Genomic DNA, 22,783 nt, shown 5'->3' on the forward strand with positions numbered 1-22,783 from the left:
TTCAGATTATTCATACTTTCTAAATTTTTGATGTAAAGCTTAGAGTTGCAAAAGTCCATTCACACATTCATGAATTGTAGCAAACAGGTTAATTGAATTTTATCTGGATTCATTATTTCTTTGTGAAGACATAGTTATTTTCAAGACTGTGGATGACTTTTATGATATTGATGATTTATATCAATATGCACATCAAGGGTACATGTATGTATATTCAGGCATTTCCCCCTCATATGCTGTTAGATGTAAAGACTAAATTAAAATGTATAATATACCTTAACAAAACTCATCAGGACATCATCTTCACTGCATATGTAATTTTTCAATGACTTTCCCCAATTCCCCTAAAAAAGAAACAAAGAAAAAAAAAACACAAGTAGATGGGGGAAAACACTAAATCTACAGCTAAATATTTCTCATACATTTGTTGTAAAAAATGTTATGAATAGATTTGATCTACATTCACCACTTGAAACATAATTAATGTAACATTTCCAACCAAACATGAACTTGACTTGACATCAGACTATAACTTAAATTCCAGCAAAGCGACCATGTTGTCCTTGCATTCATCCTAAATCAAGACTTGACTTTTTGCAAGTTTTAGGGAAGATTTAGGATGATAGGACTGAAGGATAGACCATGTCTCTCATTCATGTTCTTTCATTTGATGGCTCATAACAATGATGGAATGACTCACATTCATGCTTCTCAGCTAAAAGCAGGTGCTTATCACCATGGAAGGATAATATCTTGATGAAGTATGTGGAAGTCATGGGCTCCATCGTGGGAAGAGTTTAACAAGTTTTTTAATCAAATTCAAAATGAGATTGATTTCAAATTATATCTTATAATTGTCAAACAAAATATAAGATGAATCTTAGTTTGATTTGAGACTCTTTGTGGGATATATGTAAACTCCTTTTTTTATTCTTTGGGGGACATACATATTAGGTTTGTTTTAGGATTTCCAAACAGATTAATAAAAAGCAACAATTTTAATTTGCAATATCACATCAACCTAAACAGCAATTATTTCCTAGTATATTTTAGGATGGTATGGTTGCTAAGATGTAATCAAAATATTTATTGATTGATTTAGTTAATAATGCAATATTCAACCTTTGGGTGCCTGCACATTTGAAGATTAAAAACATTTGAGCTGAAGAGAAGCTTATTGTGATGCCAAATAACACTTACTTGAGATGTAGTGAAACAAAAGCTGTAATATTACATGTTAATATTCTTTTTGATTTTTTTCCTGAATTCCATGTTAGCCTGTAAGAGTATCAAATATCCAGCTAAATAATATTATGAATGACTAATTTTTTGTTGTTGTGTACAGACATGGAAGGAAGTGATTATAATTAATGAGTAATAATCATATTTCAGATGGTATGTAAAATGTGGTTGATAATGTCATATGTTATGACTTTGTCACACAGACATACTCACCTATATGTTGCAACATTCAGGTTTTCAATTCCTTTCATTTCCTCTTCAACTAATATGTATTTCACATTATGTCAGCTCGCAACTTTGATATTAATTATTGATAAAAGGGAGAAAGTAAAAAGAATGATAGGGGTTCGTTGGTCGAAGGATACAAGACAGGAAGTTATGATTGACTATTAAAGAGAAAACCAAGGTGAAGGAAGGTCTTTATACAACGGATCTCGAACAAGTTGGGAAATTGATATTAATAAACTTTGAAGGATCAGGAAGAAATTAACTCTCAAGGGAACAAGTGAAAGGAGGAATGAACTTCCATATTTCAGCAAATAAAACAAGATTTTAAGCTTATCTATGAAGAGAAATTATATTAACGGTTTGGTTCAAGAGGTTATTTTGTACCCTTGCTGTTAAGTAGGTGAAAGGTTGAATATGAATGTAAACAACAATTTCAATCTTTTGATAAAGATGCAAATAACAATTAAAATATATGACGTAAAATTTGGTGTGATACTTATGATTACCAAGAAATGTATGTTTGCTTGCCTTTATATAATAAGCAATTTATTATCTTTGTAGGTCAATCGAGAGTGTGTCCGTGGCTTGTGGGCGGGGCAGCAACAGGAGCTGGTCTTCTTACGCAATCGCAACCCTGAGCGCGGCAGCATCCAGAACGCAAAGCAGGCTTTGCGCAACATGATAAACTCTTCGTGCGACCAACCCATCGGGTACCCCATCTACGTGTCTCCATTGACAACGTCGTACGCAGACAGCAACAAGCAGCTCTGCAGTGTGATTGGTCGACCGCTCAGTTTTGCCTGTATCAGGGAGAATGTTGCCAAATGCTGGACAAGGTATGTCACTGGTTGCCAACCTTTTGCCCCAATAAAATATATTAGATTATTCCAGATATTTCATTTAATATTCAAGGGAAAAAAGGTTGCAATGGGTTAAAAGAATACATGGTTAACCATAAAGCTCAGGATTTATGTTGAATACTGAAGAAAAAAATCTTTTAGATGGAAATCGAGAGTTAAGTCACTGTGAAATATTGACCACATCATGGTTCACCATTTATTACATAATATGTTTCTTCATTACATAGCAAGAAAAATTCCCTTTAAATTTTCTGCCTTGTGTCTGCATAGCAAATTTCTGTAAGTCCATAGCTATACTGAAGCATTAGTCCTGATTGATTAATACGGACACCTGCTCTGAAGTTCATGAAGAGTAGATTACCTAGGTAAACCAGAGGAAAGCTTGATGATGTCATCGAAGTGGGTCACATTTAAACCCAAAACTACTGAGGAAGCCAAGATTGTACTCCTGGTTCAAGTGGCTCTCCACTGATTCTCTCCATCAAGTCTCGCTTGTTGTCTCCGTATTTCAATGATTTATCTGCGCAGTATGATACGTTGAAGATTTGATCATCACCTGTATTAGGTTTAAGCTGTTAGAGATCCTGGTGTATTACTGGGTGATCCTCGGGGATATCTATATCAGTTATTCAGGACTGGAAGTGAGCTCATGATGAATCCCCTACAATCCATTCTACATGGAAAGGAATCCTGGTTTAATACCTCTGGAATTTATTTACACATCATATTATAACATAGGTGCATTATTTCAGGCATTGCAATTGGTCAAAATGTGTCACATGACATTTCACTTCTTTCACACATTGCAAAAATGTGTGCAATGAAAATTGACATTTTGCACTCAAGCAGACCAATGCTATCGTGTTGAGAGTAGGAGCGCAATAAAAATATACCGTAGAATCTGACAGTGTGCTTCTATTTTATAAAACAAATAATGCACTTGGTCTGTTGAGTGTAAATGCAGTGAAAACTCGATTTCTTCAGATGGTGCACACTGGGTACTCGACCAAAGGCTTGTGCACAATGTGCCACCTATCTATAGAAATTTCATGTGCACTGTATTTGTACTCATGCACTCATTTCTACTTTATTTGTGTAGTATAGTCGATTATCCAGCTATCTAATTTGCTCTGTTTGTTTGAGTGACACTGCCTACCCAGTAGACTCTTAGAGTCATATCACTTTTATGTCACAAGCTAAGATTGATGGTGCTTTAAAATTGGATATTCACCAAAACTGAGAGACTCCACCGTAGATCAGGAAATAGTTAATTATAAGTCTTCTTGTAAAGGGCATACCACATTTTATGAACATCTCTTTCTTTGAATTAATTCCCCTCACTTTAGCTTTCATGGCAGTTTCCAGTTCTCATACCTTTGGTATGAATTTTACCCAAAGCCAAAGGCTTGAAGTAATAATCATCTTGTCCATTTCATCTTAATGGGAGATATAATCATTAAAAAGGAGGAGAGAAATTTGGCCTTCTTAGGTCTTGATTTTGACCACTTCCATGAAGGTGCATTTGGGAATTGAACAAACCTATTAACACTACAGGTCATAAAAGGTGTCTGGAGGGAAGTAATGCAGATATTTGCCCTACTTTTTTCCTATTTTAACTATATAATGATAAAGTTGTAATATTCTAGGGATGAAAAAAAATACTACAAGCCTGGGGGGTAATGCAGATACTTCCCTTGAACCATTACTCCTTGTGCATATAAAACTAGGCATTCATGTGTCCCAGGGGCTAGTAGGATCCTGCTGCCATTCAAAGTTGAAACAAAGAATATTATGAAATTCTCTTTATGTCAACTTTATGCACAGATTGAATCATGAAATTTTTCTACAGTACTTGGCAGATAGCATCTTGATAAAATCATCATTTGTTTTTAATAGTCATTCCATTATAGTGGTATTTTCGTATTAGGATACTACATAAGCCTCTCAAATGTGAGAAAATTATGTTAAAAGAATGAAGTAAAGAATTTTACTAGGGCATATGATTACAGATGTATACAGATGTTCAAAAGGTCTGACAAGAACCGGTGTGCTTCACAAGTTTGTGGCTTAATCAGAGTAGGAAAAGGTGAAAAGGCTCACATTTGATTTTAAAAACTGTATGATTTAATTTTGAAACAGTTTTCATAAATACTTATCTTTCTTGTTTTCTTTATTGGAAGGAAGAAAACTATGATTCATGGCTTGACTAATGAAAAAAAAATGATGCTCTTCAATAGATTGTTTCTCACCAGTTGTCCCGATACCAAAACTTGACAATGTGACGCTTCATGAACTCATGTTTTTCTTAACATTGATATCGGAGTAACTTGAGAAAATTGCATTATCATGAATAGTGTCAGTTGATTGTAAGCTGGGAATGGATTTTGGCTCACAGCATTGCTCTGTACGACAGACAAGCGATTACCCCCTCATTGTGTTTCACATATCATTTCAAAATCTTTGGGATTACTGGGGAGGATTCATTTACCCCCCTTCCAACAATCACCTGTGTTCTTAACAGAGGATGAGTAAAGTGTGATCCGATAGATTTGGGTTACTTTATCAACGGTGATGGGTAATCTCTGATTGAGGTGTTAATTTGTCAGAGATTCTGATGTCATCTTCCTGGGGTATATATTTTAAGACTTTTTTCTGTTTTGTGGAAAATTGAGGATATCTTTTGAACATTTATTTAGATACCCAAGCACCTATAGCAGGGGGAAAGTCACTTGGGGCGATTTCACTCCCGAGATGCTTAAAAGAGCCCCAGACAATGCCCATTCATTGCAATGTTATCTAATTATAGCAGATTTACACAGTAAGTGGAGAAAGGTAGCCCCCCCCCCAAAAAAAAAAAATAAATAAATAAATGATGAGAAAGTAATAATAATAACGATGATAAAAAAAGAAAAAAAATGAAAATAAATAAATGAATAAATGAATGAATGAATAAATAAATAAATAAATAAATTGATAATTAATAAATAATGATACATATATTATTTTTGACTGGCATAGAGAATGAAATTAAGATTAAAAAGCACTGTATAAAGCTTATGTATTATTATTGTTCTTAGTATTATTATTAAGACATGATCTTTCATGGCATATTTTGTCTTGCTGTGAAAGAATCCTGATATGAAATAAATAGATAAAGTAGGGCATATTTTAGATGAAGATAATAGTATAGTGTAACCGCATCCTTCCGAAATCAGTTACATGTAAACCCATAATGATGATTGATTATGACAGAGGTAGATGTTTAACGAATTGATGACTAATTAACTGAATGTGGGCACCTGAATTTCTAATCTGTAGAGCAATGATATCATGATTGCCCTTAAGCAATATCTTTTACTCCAAAGATTTATCTCAGCCAGGCTTGACTTTCCATCATGGAGCTGTACATTTGTCACATTGGTTCCTCAGAAGCAGAAGGGCTTTAATCATACCTTGATATATAGATCGAAAGACCTTTTTCTTCTAAGGACCTGACATAATTGGCTATTGTCTGTGTAAGATCATGTTTGACGACCCCTGGGCAGGAATCATACAGGACTGGGGATGATTCATGAATTAAAAAGAAAAATGAACTCTCAGTTGTGTATACCTGATGGTAATAGGGACAGAAGGGGAGGAGGGGTAGAATATTCAATTCTTGACCTGCCCCTTTTTTTCCTTAAGTAAGATGGTGGAGAAATTTAATAATGCATACATTGTGTGTGGGCAAGTCAGAAATCACTGAATGGGACAATGATGTGTCTGTACTTGTGAAGCACTTTGCTTCACATTGCTTTGATGAATTGAGTATTCCATAATGGCCGAATACAATGTTTCCTTTGATATCATGCACACCAGAACTAACAACTAATAAGTGCAAATCATTCTGAATTCAGTCATTTTGAACTAAGAATTGTTTGCTTTCTTAACAAAAATGTTCGTAATATTTTAATGACATCGCTTACCTTTATCTCTTTGATTTTTCATTTCCATTGTCTGTCCCCAGCCCAACCTGCATGTCAAACACTAAATGACATGACTACTTTCAAGGCCAATTAATTTCATATTTTACAAAATTTGTCCTTTATGGATCATTCAAAGGAAAAAGACAATTTCACATCTAATTATTAATAGCTTAATTCAATTCAATTTAGAATTGTCAAAACCGCAAATACAGGTTTACTGAGATCCGCATTATAATTCTGATATTTCTAATTCTGAACTGGGTTGACCTATAGAGAGTTAACCCAAGGATATCCTTTGAAGTCAGTTACATTTACTATTCCAACTTGAAATTTTAATCTTGATTCGGAAATAGAAGAAAAGCAAGAAAGGGAAAAGTAAAAAGGTGATGTCAAATTGTTCTAGATATCTGTGATTTCTATTCTATAAAAGGAAGTGGTTTACCAGTGCCACAAAGCAAGTTAATCCACTTTTCTCCATTAATTTCTTGTCTTGCCAACTTTGAGGATATTTTCAGTCACTTTAGGTCTTTTTATGTACCTGATAAAGTAGTTCAAGAATTGATTGGATTTTGCAGGAATGACTGAGTGAGTTTTGAGTGGAAATAGAAAAATTGCCAAGGAAATGTGGAATTTGGGGCACTTTCCCTCGAAAAGCTCTGTTTCCTCTTTTTGCTTCAGTTTTCCAAGATTCTGGACATTGCAGACAAGCGAACCATGTGATTCTTTTATAGTGATATTTCAGCAGTATCATGATGATTTGAATTTTAAGTCTAAGATATTTTTTAAAAAAGATATATTTGGAGACCACATATCAATGCATGATTGAAAATGAAAATCAATGTGAGACTGATGCATTTACATTTCAGCTTTTCTCTTTTTCTATCTCTCTCTTTCTCTCTCTCTGGATATGTTTAAAAAAAAGAAACAAGATTGATACATTCAGTATGTCAGAAAATTATATGAACATGTACCTCGAACATATCTTAGATTGGTTATTCATGAGCTTGCACATGAGCAGCTCATAAGTTCATATGAATGTCGAATTCCAAATGTCTGGTAAATTATCAGATAAACTAGAATCGGGATGAGAATCTGGTTAGGAAATTTTCAAGGAGTGATAATATTATGGATAGGGAAAGAATTGCCAAGACTAATAATTGGTATGATGTGTTTTAGTTTTGATATATGGTATGATTTAGTATGTCAGCATGATCTGATTTGAGGAGAATTTGTGGATATGGCAGATAACATCATTTCAGATGATGGAGACATGTTTTATACGTTTCAGATTTGATGTCATGGATATTATTAAGAAGGAAAAAAGGTTCAATGAATTAGATTATGCCAAAATCAAACTTACGAAAATTGTCGAAATGAGATCAAAATCTTAAGCTTATGAATCATGTACTTTGATGATTAGTGTATCTTAGTACTGCTTTCAACACTTTCTTAATGTTTTTATTGTTGCATTTCCTTGATATTCTGATCTTATTTTGGTTTGAAGGAAAGTTTGAGATGATAGTTGTCAGTGTCCTGTAAGGAAATGCATGAGTTTATAGGTGGAGTTTAATTAGAAATGAGAAAATTATGATTATGATTAATTTATTTATAATCAGACAAGAAATTTGAAAAGGCAGAGTAAAAAGTAAACAGCAAAAAAAAAAACATGAAGAAAATGAGCAATTGGAGAAATACAGTATCATGACTAGCCAGTAAATCCATTACATAATATGATATTGAATAAGTTTAACATCGAAACAGCCACTAACAAATCATTATTGTCAATATATTTTCTACAGGTTAGTACAACGTTGTGTAGCTGGGTGTAGCAGTGGTGGTACTGTGAGGCGTAGCGGAGATAAGGAAGAAGGCGATACCAACCAACAAGGTACTGGGACAGGTACGTCAAAACTTCTGTTTAATGCTTATAAATGGTCATTATTTAAAAAAAAAAAAAAACGGCTTTATGCGTGGATGCATTGTAGTTCTTGTGGTTTCAAATCTCTTTCAATCGGAGAGCCATGGTTTCAAGTCCCAGCGATTGAATAATTTCCTTCAGCAAGGAATGAATTCACATTGTGCCGCACTCAATCCAAGTGAGGTAATGAGGACCTGGCAGGAATTTATTCCTTGACATAATTGCATGCTGTAAAAGAATGCACAGCTAATGCAAAGGTAGTAGTATATCTTTAGGAAGTGCATAGGGACACCATATTATAAGAAATATGTGCTACCTAAGAGCTATGAATTCTCGTATCAAAAAAAAAAAAATGTGGGTTGACTAGCTGTGATGGCAAAGGAGGTGATATAACTAAGAAAGAACAATAGAGATTCTCTCTTGTGAAAATGCAGGATCTGATGTGGCTGGGTTTTTTTTCCAGACAACAAATTAATTCTATACTACTGAATTACTCATTAATACAGGGAGCGGATCTGGGGATCCGACACGTCAACAGCAAATGCAACAGCACATGCAGCAACAGCAACAACAACAGCAGTCACAGCAGCAAGGGGGTTCGGAGAGCGGCTCGGTGCGCCAGACACCGGCCCACAGCCGAGGGGGAAGTGGGCAGGGTTCAAACCTCGGGTCAGGAAGGAGGCTGAACATGGGGCGGGTCCCCATAGCCAATCTAGCCACCCTAATGATGGAGGACTACGGAGGGCCAGGGGGTAAAGAGTCTCTGCTCAACCACCGAGTTAAGGTGAGTTCTGCCCAAATTAGACTTTTAGTTAAATTAAAGTGCAAATACTTTCTTTACATGATTTTTCACTTCAGCTGCTTCCCTTCACATTTAAACATTAAAATGCACCTTTTTTCAACTCCTTACTCTTGACAGTATTATTATTTATTTTCTTTTATAAGAAGAAATGATTATTGTCATTATTATTTTTTTTTTTTTGGGGGGGGACATTACCTCCCATTACCTCTCCTTAAGTACTGTCTTCTTTTCAAAGTTGTAAGTTAGGAGAGAGAAAGAGAGGGCAACATTTTAAAAAAGAGTTGATGAAAGAAAACTGCATTATTACATAATTTCCTTCTCTCCCTAAGGAAGAGAAGATTTTCATACTTCCTTTGGCCCACATAGATATGTGACTTGGTTTAAATGGTACATGTATAAAGTAGAACTGAGTACTTCATTGTTTGGAATAAAATGTTTTAATGTTAATTTTAGTTCTTCATATAAAAGCATGCACTTAAAAACAAGCTGTTTAATGAGCGATGTAAACTTTGAGTTGAGAAATGACCCAGATTTGTTTATTATTGCTGCTTCATTAACTCAACCTTGCCACTTATCAAGTAGTTAATTATCTGAGCAGAAAACTTCCTTTTTCTCACAAAAATTATTATTCGGATCATTGCATTAGACCATATATAGACAATGTCAGAAAAAATCATTCTTGCATCTTTCCTCTCATTTGTGTGGTGTTAAAAGTCAGGTTGCATGAAACACAGCTCTACATTTCACAAATGAGGTTGAAAACAGAAGAACTCTCATGTACATACATGTATACCATGCATTTTTTTTTACATTTTGTGCATTTCATAATACATGCATCCCCAATGTTCAATATAACGAGATGCTTTATGGGTCGACCACTTTTTCCTTATGACATACAAATTAGCACGGGCTACAAGTGAGAATTAAAAAAAACAAGAAATATATAACTGAATGATGAATCCCAGGGTAGAATGAGAATAAGTAGAACATTATATAAGTGAGCTTTGAGGAAAACTCTAATGGAGTTTGTGATCACTTTTGAAGAGAAACATTTTGATTAATACTTGTTTGTGAGGTACACTGCGGTTGACCAATCTCTCAAGATTTACATGAAGGAGTGACATCACGATAAAGGCACTATTCATGTATATATATTATTAAACAGATAAATTGAGGTGTTTTTTGATTTTTTTTTGAGCTCTTTAATCCTTTTTTTTTTTAGACCTTTTTAATTCTTTTTGAGAGCTCTTTAATTCTTTTTCCAGGGCTCATTGCACTCTTCTACTCTGTATCTTATACCTGTACCTTTGACTCCCTTGTCAACTGACAGCCACACTGCTGTCACGGTTAGCTGGGAGATCTCATCCCTAGTAGTCCCCCACGGCAATACTCGACTTCCTCCTCCCCGAGAATTGATGCTTCCTCACTAAATATCCTTCTCCTGTAGTAAGGCCTTCATCATTAAATGATCCATCATTAAGCAACCAAGACCGGAGGCTAGTCCAGGAACCAAGACCGGAGACTAGTCCTGGGCATGAACCTTGCAGGAACCAAGACCAGTGGGGAGTCCTGTTCAGCTAAATTAATCCAGTCCTTTTATTTGATTTTATTTATTCAGAGATTAGCTATCTTGATATTTTCCAGGCATGCTGGTTCAGAGGTAGAGCGCCCAGGGCATGAATGGGAGGTCGCGAATTTGATTCCAGGCCGAGTCATACCAAAGACTAAAAGATGGGACCTTCTGCCTTCTAGTTAGGAACTAGACCTAAATATATTAAAATTGAGAAGGGTAGTAATATTATATCATGTTATACAGGGCCCATTTAAAGATAAGCTACTCTTTGTAAAGAGTTACTATAATTGTTATTCAGTATTTAAAGACTTGGTGAATTTATGTAGCATGTGTCAAGTTGTAAAATGTATGATAAGAAAGGAAAAAAATCAAAGTGATTAAGATTATTCTCATCTGAAATTGTGCAGATTTGGAAGAACAATGGAGTGTTCATGATGCATTGTGATTTTCAGTGGTAGTCATAGGCTACTGAAATAATTGTGAAGCGAATCATGTGTGATATCGAAAGAAAAAAAAATCCTACTTTTCAGCACTTTTTTTGCAGGAGTTTCTGCATTTTATTCATAAATCAATAACAAATGAAGAATTTAATACAACAATGATGTAAACTGAGTACATTTTTGCATGACAATCAAAAAGATTAGTAATAATGTATAATAAATAATTACTGTATTATTAATAAAGCATGTTAAATAGTAAAAATGCATCTAAGCATCATGAGCTGTGTTCTTGAAGCTTACTGGAAGACCATTCAGACCACCTATTCAATCAGTCCCTGACCTACAAGATAATGAAAGATATCTGATGGGTTAATTACCTACTGGTCTTCAACTACATTGTCTACTGCCCTAAAGGACTTCCGTCCCATCGTTACCTATTTATTTCTCCTGGATGGAGAGTTGCAACTGTATGTGAACACCTTGCCAAAGGATGTGAGTGTTGTGGTGGGCCTTGAACCCTGGAATTTGTGGTCCAATGTCCAGAGACTTATCCGCTGAACCGCAACACCTCTATGCTTATAATCTTGATATTTGGGGTCTTCATTACTAGTAATCTGTAGATTATGCCAGTCAGCAGAGTTGTCATTAGAAATGGCAAGTTCATTTCAAATACTCAAGTTTATGTAGACTGGCCTTTGTAAGCAGTTCATGTGCATTAATACCAAGTCATTTGTAGTTGATTAAAGTGGCATTTCACAGGGGTGTTTACCGTCTCGGCCGTGAACGAGCCCACCTCTGATACCTGTCTCGCTGTTTCCCGTCTCAACGACCACCATGTTTTCTCACTTTCAGGAGACCGTATCCCATGGCATGATTGGGCAGTTTTGGCGATTGGTTTCTACTCCACTGACATGGGCAGGGATATCACCTTGCTTCAGGCCTGTTAGAAGTGATCTTGACGTGACCAGCTGACAGAAAGGGAAGAGAGAGAGGGGGCAATATGAAAAGAAAGAGAAAAGAGAGGGGGAATTTAGAAGAGAGAAAAATATATGAGATAAAGAAGGAGAGAAAGAGAAAAGGGTCACAGATAGAGCAAGAATCAGAACCTTAGTAACAAGTGTGTATTTATTACTAGATGCCTTTTCAATATGTCATCACGCGCACCACAAACCGTCCTCTCTGCGCACTTCGATGCGAAAGTTAAGCGCACTGTATCTATTCCACGAACCGTCCTCTCTGTTACGTTGCCTACTGTGGCGTAAATAATTAACCTCAAGAAAATATAAAGATACATAATGAAACTTTAGAACCTGAACTTTTTAACGAAGACACTGGTAAATAATTTGCTCTCCTTGTAGGTGCACTTATTGCTGGTTAAAAAAAACCCTTTTCTGTAAATGCGTTTTCTGCAAAAGTAACTTTCGCATCGAAGTGCGCAGAGGACGGTTCGTGGTGCGTGCGACGATATGTCTCATTTCAGCATAATCAATGCAAAGATTAGAAAATAATCTGCATAAAATATGGTTTGAAACCTTGGATTCAAGACCACCTCTGTGATTATTAAGATGCTTTCACACACAACTAATCAGTATGCTCTATAAAGAGGTAGAATTCAAGGAAGGACGGGGGAATTATGGTCATCATCAATGATGAGTTCATGAGTCTTAAATACATCCAAATGGTTAAGGTGTACTTGAAGTTATATGATTATTGCAGTGAAAGAAATTAATTGGTTGAACAGATGTAGTCGTATGGAAGATCGCCAGTTGAAGATGCATATTGAGCATGAGTTGTGATTTTCAAGAGTGCATTCATATCCTTAAAACATGGAGAAAATGTAAAAAAAAAATTTTAACAATCCTGAAATACCTGGCATGGCTATAATGGTCGTAATGATGATGCATATTTTTCAGACCATTTATTTAATGTGATTCTAAAATTTCTATCAATGTCTAGTAATTCCATCAACTAGCCAATCCCTTTATAGCTGTAATACTGCATGGAGTCTGAGAATAATCTGAAATTGAAAGTGCGAGCACACCTTGAGAAAGCGAGGGCCTTGTATCAACTCATCTTGAGCTAATTTTGTTGCACAGGAGAACTTCTTTCAGTGATAGATTCAGGATTCTGTTACAAATTTGGATAGCACTCAGCTAGAAGAAAGTGTTATCTGTCGTGTTTTTGTGACAAATGACTTGAAGTTGGATCATCGCCAAGGTCTTGTCATGCGTTGGAGATGGATTAACAACTTCTGTTTCCCTCCATAATATCTTTTGAAAGTTCTTTCTCTTTTCAACTCTTTTTCAAGAACATTTCAAGATCATGTAATTCTGCCAAGTATTCATAAGTTTGCTCTGAAATGTTACAGAGGAAACGATCATGAACACAGAATGTGTCAATCTGTGTATTTTTTTAATTAAGTACGAGAGCATTTCTTGACCAATTCAGTCATGCTCCCCCAGTTTAATTACACATACACAGATAATTAGATCAAGAGAACTATTGTGTAATTATACAAACTTCAGATGTTAGTGGAGTCAGTTTCCAGCACCCTTCCCTCATTACCCACCCAACCTCATCTTACATTTAGATCAAATCCTGATTCCACTCTTAATTATTATAGAGATTTGAAATAAATCTAGTTGTTTGTACTTTGTTTTTGTCGAACTTGAAATCACAGATGAATCGTTAAGTTAACATTTATTTTTTTTATAATTTCAAATGATTCAAATATTCACTTTATATTCAAATCTTTTAGATCTAAATCTTCTGTTCAGCTGGTTACCAACCGTAGCTGATCTGGGTCCTGTTTGATTAAGACTTGTTTTAATTTTAAAAATGTGCAATTTCTGGAACAAGTTTACTACCAACCAATCAAATTGAATGATTTCAGTAGATTTAAAGCTGTTATTGCAAATTTGTTTTTATAACAAGTCTTATGAAATGGGTCCTTGTATTTATTTTAATCCGTGAAATGTAGCTTTTATGTCCTTTACTTGTACCCTTAAAAAAAATCATTGTTAATGCCACCATTGACCTAGAGTGGAGTCCTCATTGCTGTGGTGATGATTTTTAACCTGATTGCTATTGAGCATGAATGCTTGTAGGCAAGCAACCAGATGAGCAAAGGCTTAACGTCCTCTCCTAGGGACCTGATAATAAGGATCAATGTCTTACCAAAGGGCACTTGCACACCACCCCCACTTCTTTACTGACTGAGCTATCACACCTCTTCTGCCAGCATGGGATCCTTCTCCACCCTTTCTGCACCCCTCCTACCACCTATATAGCCTTTGGTGATGTAGAGGTAGCAGGTGGGTGGACTTTTGGCAGTGAGTGCCATGTATCATGTGATGTATAGGATTACAGGGTATGTAGAGAGCAGCCAAAGAAAATGGAACCACACCCACTTCCAAGGAACAATTACATCATTCCTCATGTTATACATAATGTTGATAAGATGGCAAGATTTAAAGACATGAATACGAGAACCGTCACATTATTCTTCATGCTGCATGTTGAAAGTATAATTCTTCTTTTCTCCCCAAAAGAGAAAGATTTGATTGTTAAATTAAAGAAATTACATTTTAAATTCCTCGGTCAAGGAAAAAAGACAATTTTTTTGTTCATTAAGAAAGATTGTATGGATTGATGAATTTTATTTTCACACGGTAAAATACCCGGGCAGATGCATCGTCTGATTTGCATTGGGGCTGTGCCGTAAATAAATTAATAAAGTAAAATGCACCTTATTAATGAATAGCACACAAAAATAAAATGACATTCTCCAAGAAGACTTTCAGTACACCGCGTGTCTCTTCGTAGATGAGACCAGAGATTCTTTTGACTCCACCTCTTGCTAGACGGAGGATAGCAGGCTTTGTGATACCTTGGATGTTGTCTCGTAGAACCTTGCGATGACGCTTGGCACCACCCTTTCCGATAATCAAAATTCTTAACAGCTAATAAATAGAAATGGGTAAGTTTATACGAAATAATTACTCATCTTATTTAGTATATGGCACTGATCAGAGACAAATGCATCAGGAAATCTGCCTAGGGAAGTGAATCAAGTTTTACCTAGCATAATCATTGCAATTTCTAAGAAAGTAAGTATCAGACTTACTGGCTTTTATTCTCGATGCAGGTTGACATTCTGTGGTCTTAGTGTGTAGTTAAACTATAGATAGATAGCCAAATATGACACAAACCTCTAACAGAAGAATATTCAATTTTTCTGCTTATTTGTTGCTAAACTTAATATCCATGAATTATACCCACAATAAACATTAATGAATATGCACTTTTAAAATGTGGTATTCTTTCCTCCCATAATTTTAGCTCATGTTTGCAACATGGTTTAAGTCAAAACCAAGTTCAGAAGACGGACCAACTTCTTTGAAGCCCTTTCCCAAAAAAGGTCAACACTGCTTTTTAGAATTATTCTTTCATGTCATATTCTAACCTCCCTATAATTCTTATATTGCTCAGCATTTTTTACCCCAAAAATACAAATAAATTTTTATAGTGCTAGAAATGAATGAATCAGCTTTTACTCCATATTGAAATGTTTGTGAGTGCAATCTTATTAAGAGTTTACACTGTTCTAGCGTCTACACAAGGATTTCAGAAGTAAGATAGATGTCATTGCTCTTAGGCATTTAATGGTGTTCATGGTCAAATATGAATATTAGATTTGATGGACTGCCTGGAGTGTGGTCACTCTAAAATAATTTCTACCACTCAAAATATCTCGCTTAGTCATTCATAATGCTGTGAGGAGTTAAAAAATATCAATCCACTATCAGTGAAGATCATCTGGTCAGTTTTCAAGAAACTGTCATCTGAAAGTCTACAAGCTATCTGTCAATCACATCACACTTATCAGAAGTATCTCAAAGCCCATCTTCAACTGTTCTACTCTACCTGAGACTTACCTTGTGGGGGGGGGGAAGAGTTGCAAGAAAGTTACATGCATGCAATCAGTCGCAAATATCAGTTGATTTTTTAATTGATAAATTATATCTCTAACAGGTGAGATTATGACTTCTGTTGCAAGAAAAGACCAGGGTCCCATCAGTAAGAATAAGAACTATTGATACTTTGTCATTATGGCAGCTACCATGGTAACAGAAATTAACAACCATTCACAATCAAGGTTTCCATGGAAGTTACAATAATGGCAAAGGGGAAATAGTTGAAAATCTTTATGATACACTCCCATAAATCAATCGCAAATTTACAATGAAGTGCAAAACTTCTGATATATTTTTGGTCCTTAAACTTGACCTGCTAATTATTGAAGCTCCCTTGCCACACCTCTTCATTGATTGATATATATATATGTTTGGATTGCCTCACTTTACAAGTTGTGGTTACTGCCTATCAAGGATATACAGTAACATGTATTGGTTCATTCTCTGGTCACTCCCCAGGAAGAGGAGAATGTGCAGACATTGTGTGCACAGCCGGAATCCAATGTTGAGGGGGGATATATCTTTAGAGAAAATGCTCAAGTTAGCACATTAGGAAAGGAAAATATTGTTATTATGATTGTCCCATTTCAGTGATCTACATTGACCAAATGCTTTAATTTGTGTTCTAAAGTTGGTTTCAATCCCGCTCTTAATGCATTAATGTATCTTACCCAGCTTTAACCGTTAAATGTGAGCAAAACAGATTAGATTACAGATTTATATCTGTCAGCAAGGTTTTTTATTATGAAATCTTGTAGCAGTTGTCCTTAACTTTTGATCAATCCTACTATTCAACCTGTTCCCCTGATGGCTGTTGTTGAATTTCTGGCGCTTGTGGTTTGTTTTCACCTACCACATTTTTATCTCTTGGGTGCTATCTTTCCTGCTGTCCAATGTTGGCTTCCTATACATTCATTCCTTATATGGGCAGATCCTGAAAGCAACGTTCCATTGGGTTACCTATAAACCTTGATCCGATGTCCGTCACTAAATAGGGATATAGGAAATCCATTGTAATGATTTAACATTTTGACATTTCACTGCGCTCTGCAAAGATGTAGGATGATAAAGGAGTGATTTCATGTATTCGTGTTTGTTCTTTGCTCTAACATTTCCTTTTAATGCCCATGTTTATCCCCCCTTGATCAAATTTTTCTGATCTTTTTCATCTTCTCTCTGTCTTTGTCATGCAAACTCTCTTGCTATCAATCAATCTATGTACACGTATCTGCCTATCAGTCTGTCTGTCTGTCTTTCTCTTCTGTCTGTCCGTCCGTCCATTCATCCATATATCTATCTATCCGCCTAAGTGTCAGTCTGTCTTTCTATTTATCTAACTATCTCTCCTGTTTTCAATGTTGAGTTAGTAATGAATTGCACGTTATGTTGGCTAAAGGCCTAATTTTTATGTTCACGGTTGGATCACCAATGCAAGCTGAATATTTCTATGTAATTCCTGCATTCATGGACAGTGGACCAACAAAATGGATCTTGTATCTTTGTATAGAATGTATCAATCTTTGAATGCTTTCCTTTTTCTTTCTCCACAACCCACCTCATCTCTCTGTCCATATACCAACTGTTCTTTGTACTTCTCTCTCTTCCCTCTCTTGCGAATTCTCCCCATTTATGTCATCCTCTCATTTATTCCAATAATTCCTTGTTGAATTCACACTTGCCCATAACCCCATCTATCACCCTTGAATAGCCCACAACCACGGCACTATCCCCAGTTAGATCTCAAAGTGTTATTTCCTTGAATGGGAAACCTACTCCCATTTGAGATTGAAAAACTATCTGCTCTTCATGACGCTGTGAGCTACATGATAACCTTAGCAAGTACCCAATTTAGAAGGTGTGTGACCCACTTTACTGTTTCATTATGAGATGAACCAGCTTGTGTTTTTTTTCTGCTTTTGAGAATCATAAATAATCATGTGACCAAAATTGTTTATTATCATACTAGAAATTCATTTGGCATGGGAATACATACCCACCTACTGAATATTATGTAGGCCTTTTCATGTCATTTTCCTTCATTTGATAGAATTATTCCAAGTGTTTTTGTGCTTTATTTTGATCCATTTACACCATGAGGGCAGCCAGTCAGCTCAATAAACTAAACCAGGAAATTAAAAATGTTGATAGGATAACGAAGAGTCCTGTTTTTCATTCCTAGACTTGACATTGAATAATTAAGGCGACGAAGCCCCCTAGGGGAACCCACACATCAAACGTCTGAAATGACTGTACTTAATAGGCCTCTCAGAAAATAACTTGATTATATGCCTGGAAGGTTGTTGGCTGAGAGATCTCGTATAGACATAGAGAGACTCGGGGGGGAAAAGATGCTGTAATCTAATTAAAGATTTGGGCTAAATTTGGTTAAGAGAGAATCTATTTCTTCCTGTATAATATCGTCTTTATGAATGAAATAGTTCATGGGGGAAATAGTTTCAGTGTTAGATGGATCTCTTGACCTTCAGAACTTGACCAGCTTTCGATAGAATATTATAGAATTATGAACTTGATTATGTTTGAGGACCTCTGAAAGTATTTGAAATCTGGAATAGCTATTGCAATTAAAGTGATGACCTTTCTTTGATACTTATATTAGAATTACCATTTCATATCACCTGTGATTTCATTAAATGCTGAAGTTGGACATAAGAATGAAAAATATATAGTTGGAAGCAAATTTGCATAATGATATACCTCTATTAAAAGAATTAAAAATTTATCTGAGATCTTTTTCAAATAAAATATCAGTATATACATTTAAAGTGGATGGATGGGGGCTACATAATGTAAATACATGTATTTGGTGAAACAGCAATGCATATCTTCATGAATGAAGTGTACTTTGGTTTTGAAGAATGTTTCGAAACAACAAAAAAAGATTATATGATTAATGATTTCTCCACATATTTTTTTTATATCATTGTTATTTTTAATGGCACAAAAAGAACTAAAAATAGAGTTTTTATTTTCTTCAGTTTATTTCATCTCGTAAAATTTGAGGTCAATACAGAAAGGACAGGTATGAACTCATCCGTAACTGGATTTGTTTTCACTTCATGGGAGGGGGAGTGGGCAAGACTAAATACGGTAGATGAAATCAAGCATAAATGAGAAAGTAGTTAAGAAAGTTGAAGTGAAGTTTGATGTGTTTTTGTGATGTGATGATGAGGGAAGTGTCCTAAAATAGCCTTGGTTCTATCAGGTGTTGGTCACAGGCGAGTGGGATGGGTAGATATGCATGTCACTCTGCACAGGAATACTCCTGAGGGTCCGTTCATTCAGGATGTTTGTTTCTCAATGGCAGGGCATGAGGGGAAACGTAGTTACGTAGTCAGTGTAAACTGGTCAAGGGATGAGTTAAGATGTGCAGTGTGTGATGTTAGGGAAGGGACCGTGGGAGGGTGGTGCTGCCAAAACATAGGGTGCAAGCCACCTTTTCAACATGCAGTGTTTGCAAATGTGAATGCTATTGAGAATTGGTTGCTGGGTTCAAAGTAAGGTCTTGATGGTTGAGAAATAGAGATATGAAAGAAAGAAAGAAAGAAAGAAAGAAAAAAAGAAAAAGAAAGAAAGAGAGGACAAAAATACAGATAGACTAATTAGTAGACAACAGACAGATACAGAGGTACTGAAAAGTAGTAAAAGCAAGGAAGATACATTGGAGAAGGGGGATGATGAAAAAGGAGTACAAATGTGTGTGGGCAGTTTTTCCCCTGTAAGTTTAAAGTTTTTTCTTTCTTTTCAGTTTATTTTCATAATCTTTTTATAAAATGGTATGTATGATCATTAAATGACAGTAATATTGATAATTAGTTAGGATTTGTAATGTGTGGAATGTCACATTGAAATGCCAAATTGTACTTGAATGCCAACCTTGTATGATGGCTGAAGAGAGGAAGAGAGAGAGAGAGATAAAGAATAAGAGATATATGACACAAGTTTAAAGATATATTACATAGAGCAAAAAAATCATATTAAAAACAAATAATGAAATCTGTAACTATGTCATTTTCAAGCACTTCCATTCTGTCAAATCTCCTTGCTTTGAGATATGGAAACAAGTGTGGACCAGGAATCAATACATATTTTAGTGATGTTATATATTTCTAGTACTTACTAGGTGGGTTGAGCTGATTTATTAGAGGTATGCACAGGTTATCCACTATGTCTACGTGGTTGAACATAACAGGTCATACCTTATTAGCAATGTCCTGCAATATGTTCTGGTGAGGATTGCTTTATGATCATGTTTGTTGATGCTGAGAGAATATTTATCTTGGAGTCCCAGAACTTGAAGACATGAGATACCCGAGATCACCCCTCGATAATGCCCTTGTTTTCAAAATGTTTAAGAAAGATGATAAGTCCTAGGGATGTTCTAATTTTGATGTTGTTCAGGTATAATTAGATGTCTGTTTATCTACAGGCCTCACGCTTGTAATATTTTGCTATCGTTTCATTCATGAGCTGATCTTATCGAGGAACATTGATTTAAGAAAACAGTCATTAATTTTGTCACTTGCATGTGTGCATAATTAATACATGTATTAGCCATTGAAGGTGAATGTGAGAGGTACAGATCTAATCTAGATATTAAATCACCTGTTTAGAGCAATAAGGCATTATGTTGTATTTCATTACCCCTGTCATCGGATCCCGGCTTGCCTGCATACAATGTATTCACTTTCTCCAATAAACTCCAAAAAGAATTTCCAAAGTAATTTGCTAGGCATACTGCACAGAGTGACAAAGTTTGGATTAACACCTTGTCTAAGGATGCTATGCCAGGTTAGGATTGCAAAAACATGACCCTCTGATTACAAAACAAGAGTCAGAACCGCTATGATGCTTTCACAATCAGTTCAAGCCTTGTTTAGTTTACCTGGAAGAGGGTGTAATGTGAATGACCGAATGTTCTCCCCTAGTTGAACTTGATGGGTGTTTTCCTTTTCTTGTTACAAGAATACAGGCTCACAGTTGATTTAATGGGTGATTGATTAAGACCCCTGTTACATCTAGAAAATTATGTACCCGAGGTCTCACAAGGACTACAGTACATGAGGTTAGAAAAAAATGGTGTAAACGCATCAAACCTAGCCCAGGTCACATTTACTTTTAGTGACCCTATCTTGGACTACAACCAGAGCAACAAAATGTAGTTCTTGGATGCAGAGGTGGTCTCTTGGTGGACTTGGGCTGTCCTATGACAACTTTGCTTTAGATGATAATGCAAACTTACCTTCGGTCCACTTGCAGTAGTTTGCAGCGCAGACCCCAGTTTGTCAAAAGTGATGAGAATGTTAGAAAAAGCATAAAGAGGATTATCAAGATGATGAAGTGCAGCTTTTACAAAATCAGATACTTCGCACTTGTTCCAGACCACTTTCAAATAGTACCATTTATCTGACATTTATCAAAATTAAATCAGGGTCTTTGCTTTCAGACTAACCGAAAGGGGTCAGGAAATTAAAATCTACGTGCACTTTGAGATTGGATGAACAAAGTTTACATCTTTTAATATGCAATCCCACTTGGTGTCTTTGACTATTTTTTTCAGTTAAAGAAATAATGACATGTAGGTGTTTATCAAGTAAGGAATGAGGTGCTATCTGTTACAATTACGAATTTGTAAATTTGATATGTTTTTCCTTGAGGATAAACTATCCCGTTCATGTACATTTATGAAATTGGTCCTATGATATCCTAGAAATGCCCAATAGTACTTATTAATGGTCTTCCTGCATGTAAAATCTATTGAAATGTCAGTTGTATTTGATTTAGAGGTCAAGATCATGCGTTAGTTTCATGTCACCTGATTCTATTCCAATGTGGGCGTGTAACCCATCTCATCCTCATTCCCCCTGTCACCCCCTCTAGCACCACATGGGTGTTGTATGTTCCTCTATCGGCCCCTATAGCACCAAAGGGGTGTTGCATGCTCCTCTATCGGTCCATCTGTGGTTGAAAACAGGAAGGTATTGTTTACCTACCCCTAGCTACATCTATGTTCATCTTATGTCAATCCATTATTTATCCATCTTTGCCACCTTTTTCCTGGACCCGAGGCAGATGGGAGGGTTTGAAATCACGACTCCCCTCAAATCCATCTTCTCAGGTTCGTAGACTCTGCTTGAACCTGTGGTTGATTATCTGCTTGGGTTGGTGAGCGGAGCACGGTGCCTCTGGAATTTTATGAGTTTGTAAATCATCTCCTGAGTGGATGTAGAAAGATAAACTTTTTTGGCAGAAAAGATGGCAACGTGTTTAGTTTGACAATCAGGGCATAAAAATTGCTTAGTACGTATTAGAAAAAAAACCTGTACCAAAAAATTGAATTGGAGGTAAATTTAAAAGGTCATGTAGTACTTGGTTTGGTTTAAATTATTATTTTTCATAGAAGTGTTCATGTACTTTACTTCAACCTTGTGAACTGATTAGGAAGGTATTGTTTACAAACTCTAATCAGTGTTGACATTCATCTGTGAGAACCACACCTTTATATTAAAGTTGAACACCTTTTTCCTGATCCTGGGGGACAATGATAATTAGTATGATTTGTCCTTTCACTGTGAATTGTGTTTTTGGCGATGGTAGACCTCTTCCTCCTGGAAGTATGCTTTGATCAGGGAACATTGTTCAGTTATATTTTCTCATTAGTTTAAGTGCCTAATCTTCCATGAAATCTAAATAATGTTTACCTGAAAGGAAGTTGTTGTGTCAATTTGCACTTTCCCTTTCGTATACATTTTCCAGTTTTG

At 35.8% G+C, this 22,783-nt stretch overlaps 1 protein-coding gene across 1 annotated transcript in view; it reads left to right on the top strand.

The window, feature by feature from the left end:
* Window positions 1-22,783, top strand: part of LOC121418544 (pecanex-like protein 1) — a 104,023-nt gene that overhangs the window by 76,499 nt on the left and 4,741 nt on the right. The window contains exons 35-37 of the mRNA XM_041612465.1: window positions 2,032-2,306; window positions 8,095-8,195; window positions 8,720-8,997. Of these exons, the coding sequence (XP_041468399.1) occupies window positions 2,032-2,306; window positions 8,095-8,195; window positions 8,720-8,997 (654 nt within the window). The remainder of the gene's footprint in view (window positions 1-2,031; window positions 2,307-8,094; window positions 8,196-8,719; window positions 8,998-22,783) is intronic.

This window comes from Lytechinus variegatus, chromosome 7, assembly GCF_018143015.1.
Source record: "Lytechinus variegatus isolate NC3 chromosome 7, Lvar_3.0, whole genome shotgun sequence".
Lineage (NCBI taxonomy): Eukaryota > Metazoa > Echinodermata > Echinoidea > Temnopleuroida > Toxopneustidae > Lytechinus > Lytechinus variegatus.